The 14,392-nt window shown below is 56.3% G+C and overlaps 1 protein-coding gene across 4 annotated transcripts in view; it reads right to left on the bottom strand.

Annotated features, from left to right (window-relative positions):
- The window catches only part of PGS1 (phosphatidylglycerophosphate synthase 1), a gene marked incomplete at its 5' end in the record, with an annotated part of 44,578 nt that overhangs the window by 7,812 nt on the left and 22,374 nt on the right, over window positions 1-14,392 (bottom strand). For 2 of the 4 annotated variants that reach the window (XM_082860705.1, XM_082860706.1), the window contains 2 exons: window positions 2,990-3,118; window positions 7,548-7,696. In XM_082860705.1, the coding sequence (XP_082716831.1) occupies window positions 2,999-3,118; window positions 7,548-7,696 (269 nt within the window). In that variant the 3' untranslated portion in view covers window positions 2,990-2,998. The remainder of the gene's footprint in view (window positions 1-2,989; window positions 3,119-7,547; window positions 7,697-14,392) is intronic. The other 2 variants (XR_014326952.1, XR_014326953.1) reach the window with 1 other exon arrangement.

Below are 14,392 nucleotides of genomic sequence, written 5' to 3'. Positions count from 1 at the left end.
AAATGAAGAACAAACAAAGCCCAAGTCAGCAGAAGAGGGACAACTGCTCAGCAGCCAAGACACCCCGACTTCCAAAAAGGTGAGCGTGTCCGCAGGCACTGCGCCCCAGGGCCGCACGCTGCAGCACCGCAGCAGGCACAGGCGACAGGCGCGCGCGCCAGCAGGGAAGGGACCAGAGGTGGCCCGCCTCATCCGGCCTCATTCTGTGAGCTCCTGCTCCAAGGGGAGCAGGTGGCTACCGCGGTGCTGGTCCCAGGGCTGCCCTGGGCCAGGCCCCCATCTGACGGACCCAGGTAATGGGTGCAGACAAAATGAGACAACGATGAACTGGGAAACCAGGGGTACAGGAAGGCAGCTAGCAGGGCCCACAGCCTCCAGCGGGGGCCCACAGGCTGGCACCCTGGCGTTTTCTAGCTTCAAAGCAGCGTAAAGCAAGCACCATGCCGCCGTCCCACACACACACCTGGCCTCCTCCTAAGTTCAACTTGATGCTGAAGTAGTTTTGTGAAAACTTTTTTCCAAGTATTCACCCAATCCTTGGGTGAAGAAGAGGTCCTAGAAGCCCTAACTCCGAGGCCAATAATTTACAACAATCCTGGGGCCTGGTGGGGCTAAGAGGGAGAAGGAAAAATGCCCCTCAAATCCTCCCTCCCCGGGGCCGAGAGAATCCACCCCTTTGGAAGGCAGGAGTCCTGCCCCCAGAACCTGGCCACCGGGCAACCACCTCTGCCGGCCAGGAGGGGTCACTATAGCCCTTCGTGTCCAGGCTGGAGGGCCAGGAGAGCCACCACCCTGACTGGAGGACATAAAACTGCCAGTGGCCACCAGGCAACTCATTTTAATCCCTGGTAATAACCAAAAAATGGGGAGATTTTCCAGTTTTGCCTTTAGAGCCTGAAATAAAACATTTATTCCACACTCTACACATTGTGGGTAGATGACAAAATTCTCTTCGAACTTTGCGAGAGATGATTCACCTTGCTTGGAGTTGCAATCCAGCCTTGGGGAGACAGAGCCTGGGACAAAAGCTATGCTGCGTCTGAAGGTGCCGTGACGCCCGCAGCAGTCCTGGTGGGTGGAAGGGTAGCGGCCCTGGCTGGAGCGAGCGCCCGGGGGGTGGGGTGGGGGGGCCGCCCAGGACCGTCCCAAAGGCAACCAGCAGAGACAAAGCGAGCAGCTCGCAAAGTGGGCAGCCACAGATTGCTCAAGCCCGGCAGTGGCACAATGCTCGCTCTGGCCCCACAGCATCTGCAGGAATGCAAACGCTGTTTACCGAAAGCCTCTCTCCAAACAGAAACCCAGCGCCCCGGCACAGGCACATTCTTTTGGCTTCCCTCCTCTCACTGTCCCACAGGACAATTTAATAACTGGTTTGGAGGCAAACAGTGTTAACTGATGTGCCACTGCCCCCAGGCAGCGTGGTGTGGCCACTGCTCCACCCAACTCCCCACCACAAAAGCCTGCAGATCTGCCCAGGCCCAGGGGAGGGGCTGACGAGGTGATCCCCGCACCGGCGCCCCACGCACACAGCAAGGTGGCGCGAGCTAGGCCAACCACGGCCTCCCAAGACCCACGGACGAACGCGACCATCGGAGCCACCAGCCCTTTGGAGGGAGACACGTGAAGCTGCCTCCAGGGCAGGTGGGCAGGGATGGAATCCCGTCTGCGGCCCCCAGCCCCAAGGATGAGCTGCCATGCCCTGGGGCTGCGAGGCCTTCTCTCTGGGCAAGGTTCAAGCACCTGAAGGTCTGGGGACTGGGCAGGGAGGTTCTGAAATCTGCTCCTGGAGACACTGGGGGCGGCGCAGGAGCACACGGGTAGATATCAGAAGAAACACAGGTAAAAGAGTCAAAAGTGGCTGCTAGGGGGAAGGAAGGGCAGCTGCATCTTGTTGGCCTTTCGGTATTATTTTACTCTCTAAATTCGCATGTTATTTGAATGAAATTTAAAGTAATTCAAATGCTGAGAAAAAAATGAAACAAATAAAATTTTTTAAAGTGAGGCTGAAAAGAGAACCATGGTACCAGGCCGCAGGGGACGCGGGCCGCACACAGTGCCAACGCGGACGACGCTCGGCCGCTCAACCCTTCATCCTTGTCCTCCCACCTCCTCTCTCCCTTCCCCACAGGCCAAAGGCCCAACCATTCCCATCCCCCCAAACCCCTAGCGTGGGCTGGACCAGCAAAGTCCGGCCCAGACCATCCCACCCAGGAGACTGATCCCATCTGGGGCCACACGGCGGGGAGGTCAGGGTCTAAAGGGATCTGAAACACACGGGGGACTCAGGAGAGACCCCACCTCCGACGGCAGCTGCACCCTGGCCGGCCTCCCGGCGTCCGAACAGCCAAGAGGCAGCTCAGGTGAGGCCTCGTCTCGTCCTCCCGTGGGACACGGCCAGAGGCCCGGCCGCCAGGGGAAGGCTCCTGGGCGGGCAGGGCACGTCCTGCTACCAGCTGCCACCACGGCAGCATCTCATCTCCGCAAGCGCACGTCACAGAAACGTCAGGGAGATGAGGCAGCAGCCCCGGGGCCTCTCATGCTGGCAGCTGCAGCGGCCCAGGGCAGCAAGCCAGGACGCTCCCGACCAAGAGCGCTGCCCCTCCGCTCCCACTGCCTTCGGAACGGCGTGCTCAGCGGTGAGGAGGGGGCGTAGAATCTACCTCTGTACCCGGTGGCCACCAGGCCGTCACCCCAGGGCCGCCTCCGGCCCCCGGGGAAGGGAGAGCATTGGTGGGCCCCACAATGCTGACCGCACCACAGCCCCAGGACGTGGCAGAAGGTAAGAGGGCTGCCTCACTTAGCACCAGGCTTCCAAAACCTCCACAACCACCCACGAGCCCAGACATACACCCCTGGACATGTAACCAAGAAAGGACGGAAGGGCCCTGGAGTCCCTGCAAGAGGCCCTGGGGACCCCCGCTGGGGGGAGCCCCCTGTCCCTCTAGTGACCCCCTGGGAAACCGCACTGGGCCGGCCTGGTAGTCAGTACCTGCTGTCCTCAGAAGAAGTTCTTAATCAGCGGAGTCACCATCTTCACCCACAGCTTCACCTGCCGGCTCGGCTGCTCAAAGGTGGCAGAGGACACCGCACCAGACCTCAGGTAGAGCTGCGCCTGCTCCTGGGGAAGAGGGGCGGACAGGGGTTGGGGTCGGCTCCAGCACCGGTGACGCGGCCCGCCGGCCCAGGGGCTCCGTGGGGGCCCCAGCGCAGGTCGCCCCGGTACACATTCCTTAGAAAAGCCAAGAAGCCAGTGTGCTTCAATTTTTAAGACCAAGCAAGACGTGTGTGGGACAGGCAATTTAGAGTTGAAGAAATACAGCTGGTGGAAAAAATATTTAAAAGTTCGCCCTCACTAAGTGAGATAGTGCCAATTAAAATAATGAGATTTTCTTTAAATGAGACACAGTTTTTTCTTCTCTCAAACTAGCAAAAAGTTGTTTTGCATCATCGCCCTCTGCTGACGAAGGCCGAGGGAACAGGCACTCCCGGACGCGCTGGTGGAATGAATGGAAAGGGGGCTCGGATCATCTGTCTGTAGAGCAATTTGGCAACAAGTACCAAAAGCCTTATAAAGCTCCACTTGCAAGAGTTTATCCCGAGAAAACAACTGTGCACTAAGATCCCTGTGTACTGATATTTATCACACCAACATTTATGACAGAGAAAACCTGGAAACCCCCTAAATGTCCACCAACCAGCTAATTAAATATAATAAACCCATATGACAAATCAGCATTCACCATAAGATAATCATACTCTAGAAAAACATTTACTTAACAATACGGGAATGTGCACAAATGTATTAAGTGAAAGACACTGGACATGAGTTAACATACACAATGTAATCCTACTTTCGTGAAGAAGAAAAGAACAAGTTACGCGCCTCCATGCGCACACGGAACCAGACAGACAAGGAACAATCAAAACGATTTCAGTGACTCTCACTGGATGAAAGGTTTAGCGTCTTGTAACTTCTCGATTCTTACAATGAACGATTCTTACATATTTAAAAAACAAGTTAAAAAACACTGACAGAAGCCTCATCTTAAATTGTGTTTAGAATCTTTGAGAGGAAAAACTGCCTCTTTTTAAAACATTACACCCTACAAGTGCTGTGCTTCCTTAATAAGGTATCGAAGCTTTCAAAGGGCAAAAGGCAACAGTCAGGGGATGTGATTCTGTTTCCACCACCAGGAGTGGTGACATCCCTCTCTGAACCTTCTGTCCCTTTAATCTATAAAATACTGACTTAACCCACACTACGGTGAGGATCCACCCATGCTGGCTTTGCAAACACCCTGTCCACTGCGGGACCAGGAGCCCCAAGGGGACAGTGGATGCCGCCGCACCATCCCGCTGGGAGCTGGACGCTCTCTTCTCTGGGGGCAGGAACGGAAGCCACGTCCCTGGCAAACTCCTCTGACCCAGTGAGGACAGGGGATGAAGGACACCGCGCCCTCCAGGACACTACAGAATTTGCCCACAGCTCTCCCCGGCACGGGCTGGGGCGATCTCGTGCCCGACTTCACATCTTCCTGCACATTTTTTGCGCTCACTCCCTTGTGAGTGGGTGCTCCCAGGGCCGGGGTCCCTGGCACTTCAGGTCCGAGCAGACTTTGCCGGCCGCCCGCTGACCATGGCTGGATGGGCCTCATGGAGGAGCCAGCCGGTCTCGGGGGGCTGCTTTGCAGAAGTTTCCACAGACCCGGCTCCAGCTTTATGTTTTCCAATGAATACACAGCCAAGATTTCAATTAAATTACCAGAAACACTTAAGTCTCCTCACAGACTCCACACGGGGATGCAGAAGGAAGTCAGCTGGTCGAGGTTACAATGCTGTTCAAGGGAGTCTTTCTTAGGTCACAAGTGGTAAACCGTGTCCTCTGAACAAAACCAGGAAGCTTTCAGTTTTTATTGTACGTACTAAGTGAAGGGAGGGACTTCGGATTCGGATAAAAATATCTCCCCACTCTGGTGCCCAGTGTGACATGAACAGGGCCCTTCCCTGGGTCCCCAGGAGGACTCCAGAGGCAGCTTCTGAGAGCAGGGACCCAGGCAGCCGGGGTTTCAGGGACTTTCTAGGCTCGGGGAAGGTTGTGTGGCTGGGCAGTCCCAGCATCGGGCATCGTGTGGGCCTCTCCAGAGGGTGGCTGCAGTCCCAGCATATAATAGGTGGAGTTATCCAGAAATGCATTTTTGCATTTCAAAGGCACAGAAATCAACGTGCCTCTAAAGAACGGAAGAACTGCAGTGGCATGAACTGTCACCCTCCCACCATCAAAAGCCGCTGGGATTCAGGTTTGGGAAGAAAAACAAAATATCCCAAATATGTCATTTGGGAACGCAGCTCCTGACCACAAGCGGCCCAGCTTTTCTCAGATCCAGGATGTGGGTTCAGGCCCCTTACTCAGGAAGTGGGGGAGAGCGGCCAGCACCGGGACCCTGGGCAGAGACTTGCTCCCCCAAATCAGCCCAGACCCACAGAGACCTGGTCCTCGCCAGAGGCCACGTTCACACTGACCACTCGCTACTACCGTCTGAGGAAACCCAGCTCTCAGCAACCGAGGCAAAAGTCCAGGAGACCCCACTGTTCCTCTCAACCCAGCCCGCTCTGAGGCAGGCCGGCCCCTAATGGAACCTCCTCGGTCATCTACTGGAAGCCTCACCATAGCATCTGTGATCTGCTGAGCAGATCAGATTCTCCCGCTGGCCACCCAGAGCCCGACCGCTGCCACTTCCTCTCAGCCCTGGTCGTGAAGCCCTTCCCAGCACCAAGGCCCCACTCAGTCACTGACAAGATTCCCAGATTGCAGGAGGCAGATCCCGGGGAACAAGGCAGTTACCATTTCCTCGTCCATCAACAAAGGCTCCAACAATTTCGCAACAGTAGTTCCCAAACACAAGAATAAAAGCTTAACTCAGTCTACACGCTTCTGAGGGCTGGCCTACAGCAGTGTTATCTACATTCCCATGACTCAGGAGGGAAGCTGGCACCTTCCCTGGAAAGGCTTTGTTGTCAAGGTCACAAATTTGTGAGCCCAAAGGATCATCTCGGTTTCACATACACAGGTGCTGTGCTCGCCTTCTCCGAAGTTCATCAGCACTGCTGCAGGTGCTCAAACGCGAAGATCCACACAGAAGCACTAACTTTCAGTTATTCTCGACTTCAAACAGAAAGACCATCACGAAAGGAGGCCGAGACCGCTGCCCCTTTGGGAGTCACTGCCACGTTCCTATCCCAGGGAGCAAAGGGCACTCTCCCCTGCCCCGGCTCTCCGACCTGACCGTGGGTCTCCAGCAGCCAGCAGCAGGGGTTCAAGGTGCCGTCCCCCGTGACTCTCCAGCCCCACCTCAGAAGAAAGGGCTGCTCTCCCGTGAGCCGTGCCGGGAAGTCTCTTCCCAGGGGAGCGGGAGGTCCTCGGTGGGCCACATAACACGCCCACCGAGCCAGACAAAGCAAGTTCGGTTCTCTCTCAGGCTCTAGGTCCGCGCTCTCGAGAAAAATGCCTGCCTTCCCCTCTCACAACTGTAAGGAAAGAAATCCTATTACAACTAGGAACGTGACAAAAACAACACAGAAATTCCAAGACACCTTGGAAACAGGGGCCTGCCTTGCCCAACCGCCATCCCCTGACACGGGCAGGAGGCGAGGCAGCCACGACCTTCCACTGCGTCCCGCCCACCACCGGCCCCCACAAACATGCTACAAGGGGCCCCTGCGCCTGGCCAGGTACACCTCTGAGCAGTCCCTCCACCATCTCCTCTGTAGGTCAATCCCCAACCAGATCATTACCAAGTGAAACAATCTGAACTAAAATAAATAGAATTCAAGTTCTCAGCGCAGTAGGATCGTGCATGCTGACTCAAGGGCACAGACAGAAATCTGTGAACGGGACTGTCAGAGCGCTCGCAACGGCTTAGCTCCCCACGAACCAGCTCTGTCTGCACGGGCGTCTAAGTTCATTCTATGGTTTGGCTCTTTTTTCCGGGTTCTCTGTCTCCACGTGCAGAGACTCTGGCTCCCTGCATGCCCCTTCTGCCTGGGTGGCAACCCTGCCTCCTGCCTCTCCCTCCCCCGACTCTGAAGCACCTCCTGGGGAGGGTCTTCATCAGAAATGACCGAGGCCGCCTGAAGCTCTTCCCTAATGGACCCAGGTCCCGTGTAACCCTGGCTCCTAACCCCCTCTCATAGTTGATCCGCAGTCTCAGAAGAGGCTGGGAACCAGCGCTATATTCACATGCCAGTGAGAACAGTGTTCTCTTCCCATGCAGGGAAAGAAAATGTCCTCCAGGATGTAAGGAGTTGTGGGGGAGCCCCTGCAGGGCAAAAGCGGGCCCCGGGCTGGAGGCAGAAGGGCCCAGGCTTCGCAGGACAGCCCCGCGGCAGGTGTCCCTCAGGACCGGCCACCAGGACACGCGAGAGGACGCCGGTTCTTTCCTACTCTGCTCAGCCCCCGGCAGGAGACGACGGCAGAGGCAGCCCTCGGGGACCTGGCTCCCAGCTATGCCCCCCCCACCCCCGGGGAGGTCCCACCCACCCCAACCGACCTGGTGAAGCTGCTGCTGCAGGGCCCGGCTCTCCGTCACGATGGCGATCTGGGCCTCCAGGTCCCGGTGAACTGACCTGTACCCAAAATTAGGAGAGCCAATCAACGTGAGGCAGGGCAGGCTGCTCCCTGCCAGGTACAGCCAGAGGCCTGCAGGGAAAAGGAAACGTGCAGACAGGAAGTGAGCACAGCAGCTGCCACAGCCTCTCCAGTCGTGCTCCAACCTAAGAGGAGAGCAGCCCCCCACGGGGTTTGCATGAACAAGACACCGAGGGGACGGGCTAAGCAGGGGCCACGTCTGCCCAGCCCAGGGTGCTGCCAGGAGGCGCAGGGACCGCAGCGTCTGCAGGGCAGCCCGGCACTAGGGACACTCACTGGGACAGCTCCCCTTTCTGCCGCATGGCACGCTGTGGCCTCTTTTCCCGACAAGGCAAGAAGTGGGTTCTTAAAAGGACCATGGTGATGCCAGTGCTCAAGCTCTGTTCTCACCCCCACCCACCCCGCGATGCTACCAGAGCCCATCCCAGAGAGCGCAAGACCTCTAATCCCCACTCTCCGAACTGCCTCAGCCGCGTCCTTGCCACCATCCAGCCTCCCCTGTCCTTCCGCAGGCCCGGAGGGAAAGCGGCCCAGCAGAGCTCAGGTCACACCTGCTTCTCAGGAAAGAAGCCAGCTGACCCGTGGGCTCAGGAACAGAGATGCTTTCACCCAAGCCAGCAGACGTGGGGCGGTTACGGGCATGACGAAGGACTGGGTTTAAGAGCGGGTTACTTGGCAAAGCAGGCCGTAAGCAGCCTGTGGGGTGGAGGGCATCTGTCCTTCCTCCTAGAACTGGCGTGAGGATGGCCCCACCAAAACCCTTGCAAGAGCAGAGGGCAGAGAAGCGAGGGGACTGGTCCAGCCCCCAACTCCTCCCAGAGGAGCGCTCCGTGGGCCCAAGTCAGAGCTCTCGATGTCTGGGCTCCTATGGGATTTTGTCCCAAATCTCTTAAGGTGGAGCCTGGGTCTGACCGAGCTATTAAGGGTCCCTGCAAGGGGAGGAGCAGCCCAGCACGGGCCCTTTAAGAGGGTTTTGGGGCGGGGGACAGCCGATAGAGCCCCAGCCTGAAAACAGAGCTCAGGTTACTCCACGCTGCATCCACCTGCTGCATCTACCTGAAGACGAGCTGGGCCCTGCCTCCCCAGGGCCACTCGACTCTCCCTCGCTCAGACTGCTGACTGTGAAGCCCATCGGGGCACCAGAAATGAGCCTGCTGGGGGCTCGGGGCTTTAGGCCAGACAGACGAGAGGTCACGAGAGGCCAGCGCACGAGAGAACCTGGGAGGCCCGGTCCGTTTCAGTCCCAACCCAGAGAACACTGCTTCCCCCTTTTTTGCTAGAAAATGAGCCAGTTAATACCACAGACAGAGGAAAAAGCAGGGCTCGGTGTGAGCAGCCATGTGGTAGTGGCTCCTGCCTTGCCTGCCACCCTCCCCCAGCCCTGGGAACTCGCCGTCTCTGACAACACCACAGCGACATCTCTGTAATGAAGGTGGTGGATTCTCTCAGAATCCTACATGTCACCTGAAACACGGCAGGCAGGTCCTCTGCTTTGCACCCCATTCCATCCCCTCTGAGTTCCAGGCCCCATCAGGACTACTTCTCCTAAAAAGACTATTCCCCAAACCTAACCTCTCAAGGACATCTGCTGCCCAGACTTCCTTCCTCCTACGGCGAGCCCAGGCTTGCATCTGGCCTCTTCTATCTTTCCCTCCACGCTGCACCAAGAGCGCCCAGGCCAGGACACCCAGTGTGGCCACGTCAGTCCCAGGCTCCTCTGCAGGCCACCCTGCACAGGGCTGGCCTCCTCGCACCCTTCCACCACCACGGGTCTCTCCCCTGCCAACGTGAGACTTTCAAAGGGCACACAGGCACGCAGGAGCAACACAAGCAAATCAACAACATGTAACACACACCACGTTCCTAAAATAGAAGGCCATTTCCTAATTCTCACTCAGAACAGGAGCATTTCCAAGAACGTCTTGGGTAAGAGATGACGACTCTCTGCTGCCTGTTCCTGTAATATGCCTGCCACCCCACCAACACACACACACGCAGGGGCCACATCAAAGCCACTGGCTTGCCCGTGTGTATCGCTCGATCGACTGTAGCCCGCTCCGCTGGGCCGCTGCATGTAAGCAACCGTGTGGCTCATCTTAGCACGTGGCCAGACCACACGGGTGGGCAGGCTGGCCCTGGCACTCTGCTCCAGATGCCCAGGGAGGTCTGAGTGTCCTCCTCTGCAGTAAAGGCCCTCCATCTGCACTAGGCTCAGCCGCCCCGCCCCAGCCCTCCATAAGCCCAGGGCTGGGTGAGATCTCCACCTGTCGTCACTGTTCCAACTCTTCTTTTATTCAATGTATTTTATTATTTCTTTTTTTTTTTTTTTTTGGCTGCACCACATGGCTTGCAGGATCTTAGCTCCCCAACCAGGGATCAAACCCGTGCCCCCTGCAGTGGAGGCTCAGAGTCCTAACCACTGGACTACCGGGGAATTCCCTGTTCCAACTCTTCTGATGCCAAGATTGGCCCCGTAAAGACATTGGGTCTGCTTGGTGCTACCTGTCCAGCTGGCTTGCCCAAGCCTACTTAGAGAGGGGACAGGTGAGAGCCAGGACTAAGGAGGCCCAACACCCACATGGGTGATGTGGGATTAGGCTGGTGTAAATCACTTGCCACCATGACCCTGTGTCCCTCCAAGGCTCCCAGACCACAGCGTCTGGCAGAGAAGGTGGGAAGGGCCTGGTCTTACACGTACTTATTTGTAAAATCTGCCTAAGGGCTTCCCTGGTGGTGCAGTGGTTGAGAGTCCGCCTGCCGATGCAGGGGACGCGGGTTCGTGCCCCGGTCCGGGAAGATCCCACATACCACGGAGCGGCTGGGTCCGTGAGCCATGGCCACTGAGCCTGCGCGTCCGGAGCCTGTGCTGGGAGAGGCCACAGCAGTGAGAGGCCCGCGTACAGTAAAAAAAAAAAAAAATCTGCCTAACCGCAGACCGCTCCCTCTCAAGGCAGCCTATGGGTCAGCCATCAGAGGCAGGCAGCCCATCTCAGCCCGGCCCGCAGCTCCCCAGTATGGACCACTGCTTCTCAACCTGTTTTCATTCCTGATCCCTGAAGGAGCTTTTTAGCCCTGCTGAAGACTTTTCCAGCACCCTCCCCAAGAACCAGTCTCTGCTCCGTGAGGCAGCATCAACCCTGTTGGTTGTGTATGACATACACCTATTTCTTCTCTTTTCTCTCTTCCCTGCCACCTCGGCCTCCCTCAGCTTCTTTCCTCTCTGGCCCAGGGTGGACTTCAGGCGAGGGCTTGGATTAAAGAGGCAGCGCTTTTTTACCTACTGACCACTTTGGTGAGGCCTGCAATCACTCAACCAACTTTCTCTGTAGACTCATTTGCACGGTCTTTCTCCATCGAAAAGAAAATAAAGACCATAAATGGCGAGACGGCCACCCTTTGGCGTGCCGTAATGGGGCGGGGGTTAGCGCAGCGCGGGAAGCCAGAGGGGGATGCCACGCGGTGCCACCAGCAGCTCCACATGATGCCCACAGCCTCAGAGAGCCCGGGACAGGGGCCCACTACGAACAACAGTCCTTCTAGATTGAAGACCACCAAGTCAGGAGTTTTTAGCTATTGGTCTGTGCCCTGAAGACAACTGGGAAATTCTCACTCGGCCTCCCAAGAGGCCCTTTGGAGCTCCCCTCCCGCCAGACACACAATGCCACTCAGGATGTCAGGGTGAATACACACAAAGGGTGAGACTGCCGGGCAGGGACTCACTGTCGGGAAACACAGCACTTCCCAGCCCAGCCATAAACCTGTTATCAAGCCCCAAGTGCTCATCCCAGGGCCCGACCTTTGGGCCCAACACCTCCAGCATTCCCGGAACCAGTGGATCAGGGAGAGACTCTGCGGCAGCAAGGACGGCACAGGAGGGGAGAAAGTGCCTTTGGGGGTGGGGGGGGAAACACTGAACTTCAGCACCGGGGACAGCAGGTCTCACCACAGAGGGAGCGTGCCATGGGTACAGAGATGACTGGACTTGGAGGCCAACAACTTCCACTGCCTCCCAGCTCTGCAATGAGACATCCTGCCCCACGCCCTGGCCTCCTCTGTAGGGAGAGAGACACCTGCTTCCACTCTGCTCGCGCCAACGGTCCTTCACAGTCCCAGCATCATGCTGAAGGGTAAACCAGAGAGCCCCAGGCTGCCCGCAGCCCTGGCTCACCCTGGCCTCCAAGCCGCTTCCAACCTCAGTGCCCATCCTCCGCTCTGACCACCCTGGCCCAGGGGGTGTCCTTCAAGCCTAGTGTAGTCTCGGGGCTCCACACTTCTGTTCCCTCTGCCTGGACCTCTCCTGCCCGGGGGGGTCTCTGCTCAGTGTCACCTCCTCAGAGAGGCCCTCCCTGACCCCCATCTAACAGACCGCCATCAACCTGGAGCCCCCTCCTGCTCTGATCTTCTTCAAAGCCCTTTCCACGACCTGACATTGTATTTGGATAGATTCATCCACTTCTTATCTGCTTCCCAGTAACCCACACCTCACGAGGGCAGGGAGTTGGTCTAGTCCCCAGTGATGTATCCCCAATGCCCTGAATGCTGCCTGGCACACAGCAGGCCCTCAATAAATACTTGTTTGAACAAAATAAGTAAAATGCGGATAAAAACACCTCTTCCAGGGCTTCCCTGGTGGTGCAGTGGTTGGGAGTCCGCCTGCTGATGCAGGGGACATGGGTTCGTGCCCTGGTCTGGGAAGATCCCACATGCCGCGGAGCGGCTGGGCCCGTGAGCCATGGCTGCTGAGCCTGCGCATCCGGAGCCTGTGCTCTGCAACGGGAGAGGCCACAGCAGTGAGAGGCCCGCGTACCGCAAAAAAAAAAACCATAAAAAACCACCTCTTCCAACAAATGTTTAAGTATATAAAAAGGCCTTGAGGTTCTACAGCAGGAGCACATGAACATTTCAGGTTAGAGACCTTCTTTGAGGATCTCTCCAGGAAAAATTCAAAATTATGCACCCCTCCCTCTCCTCCCCACACAATATTCTGCAATAAATTTCAGAGGGTTCTCAGATCCCTGTAAAAACAAGAGGGGACAGAAGACATCACAGTCCTAACCTCAGATGAATGAATAAGCATCACCTATTCTGAAGCCAGAACAGAACCAAAACACTCCAAGAGGCCCGGAGGCTGGTGCCTGCTCGGTCCAAGGTGAGCGGCACTGCCCCAGGCACAACCCCATCCCCAGGTGAGAACTGCCTCACATGTGCCCCACAAACAGGGTGGAGCTGCCCTGGTTCTCACTACAAGTTCACCTTTGGGCGCCATGCCAAGTGGCCTATCGGGAAGGCAGTAAAAATAGTGACAATTCTCACAATCATTAACAGATTCCTCTGTCAGCAGAAGCCAGAAATCTCTTAATCCAATGGCCCTGTCCCGCCCTCACCACACACAGCGTGCTGTTAATGCTGGAATATTGCATCCACACGAAATCAAAGTCAACATCTTAACAGCAGGCAGAGCCCACGTCCCCCAGCATGGATGTGTCCCTTGCTCTCACAGCAAGAAATCCCATGATGGTGCATACACCACCTCTCAGCCCCCTCCTCTCCATGGAGCAGAAAGCTAAGAAGATGCGAGAACTACGTTTGACACACTTCATACTCACTCAGACTCCCCTGAAGTTGCTGCCTCTCCAAGACCTAAAGAGGTTAGTTCATTGGCACAAGGTAGACAGAGCACGCACAACCGCTGACAACGCCATCCTGCTCCTGGTACCCTGTACCCTACTCTCAACCAGGACCAAGTTTAAAAGGGGAACCCCTGGAAGCAACTGAGATGTTGTTCAGTAGGCGAGAGGACAAACCGTGGTCCATCCAAAAAATGATATACATTCAGCCCTAAAAAGAAATGACCTATCAAGCCATGCATAGACGTGGAGGAAACTTCAATGCATGGTAAGTGAAAGAGGCCTGTTTGAAAAGGCTTCAGGCTGTATGATTCCAACTATATAATATTCTGGAAACGGCAAAACTATGGAGACAATAAAAAAAATCTACGATTGCCCAGGGCGGAGGCCAGGGGTGTTGGGGGGAGATAGGCAGAGCACAAGAACACAGAGCAGGGGGGTCCCCTGGTGGTGCAGGGGTTAAGAACCCGCCCGTCAATGCAGGGGACACAGGTTCGAGCCCTGGTCCGGGAAGATCCCACATGCCGCAGAGCAACTAAGCCCGTGCACCACAACTACTGAGCCTGCGCTCTAGAGCCTGTGTGCCACAACTACTGAGCCCACGGGCCACAACTACTGAAGCCCGCACGCCTAGAGCCCGTGCTCCACAATGAGAGAAGCCACTGCAATGAGAAGCCACTGCAACGAGAAGCCCGCACGCAGCAACGAAGAGCAGCCCCCACTTGCCGCAACTAGAGAAAGCTCGTGCGCAGCAACAAAGACACAACACAGCCAAAAATAAACAAGTAAAATAAATTTATTTTAAAAAAAACAAAAGAGCACAGAGGGATTTTAGGGTAGCGAAACTACTCTATACATTTGTCCAAACCCACAGAACGTATACCACCAAGATGAACACTGATGTAAACCGTGGACTCAGGGTGACAATCACGCGTCTCTGTGGGTTCATCAATTATAATAAATGTAGTGGGGGGGCTGTGCATGTGTTGGGGGGCAGGGAGAACACGGGAACTCTCTGTACCTTCCTCTCAGTTTTGCTGTGCACCTAACACTGATCTAAAAAAACTAAGTCTTTAAACTCCAGCTGAGCTGGTGGTGCTCCCCATTAGGTCGGAATGCT

Source organism: Leucopleurus acutus (assembly GCF_964270905.1).
Source record: "Leucopleurus acutus genome assembly, chromosome: 19".
Lineage (NCBI taxonomy): Eukaryota > Metazoa > Chordata > Mammalia > Artiodactyla > Delphinidae > Leucopleurus > Leucopleurus acutus.
The sequence above is the reverse complement of the archived record's forward strand: the minus strand, read 5'-3'. Positions and strand labels throughout refer to the sequence as shown.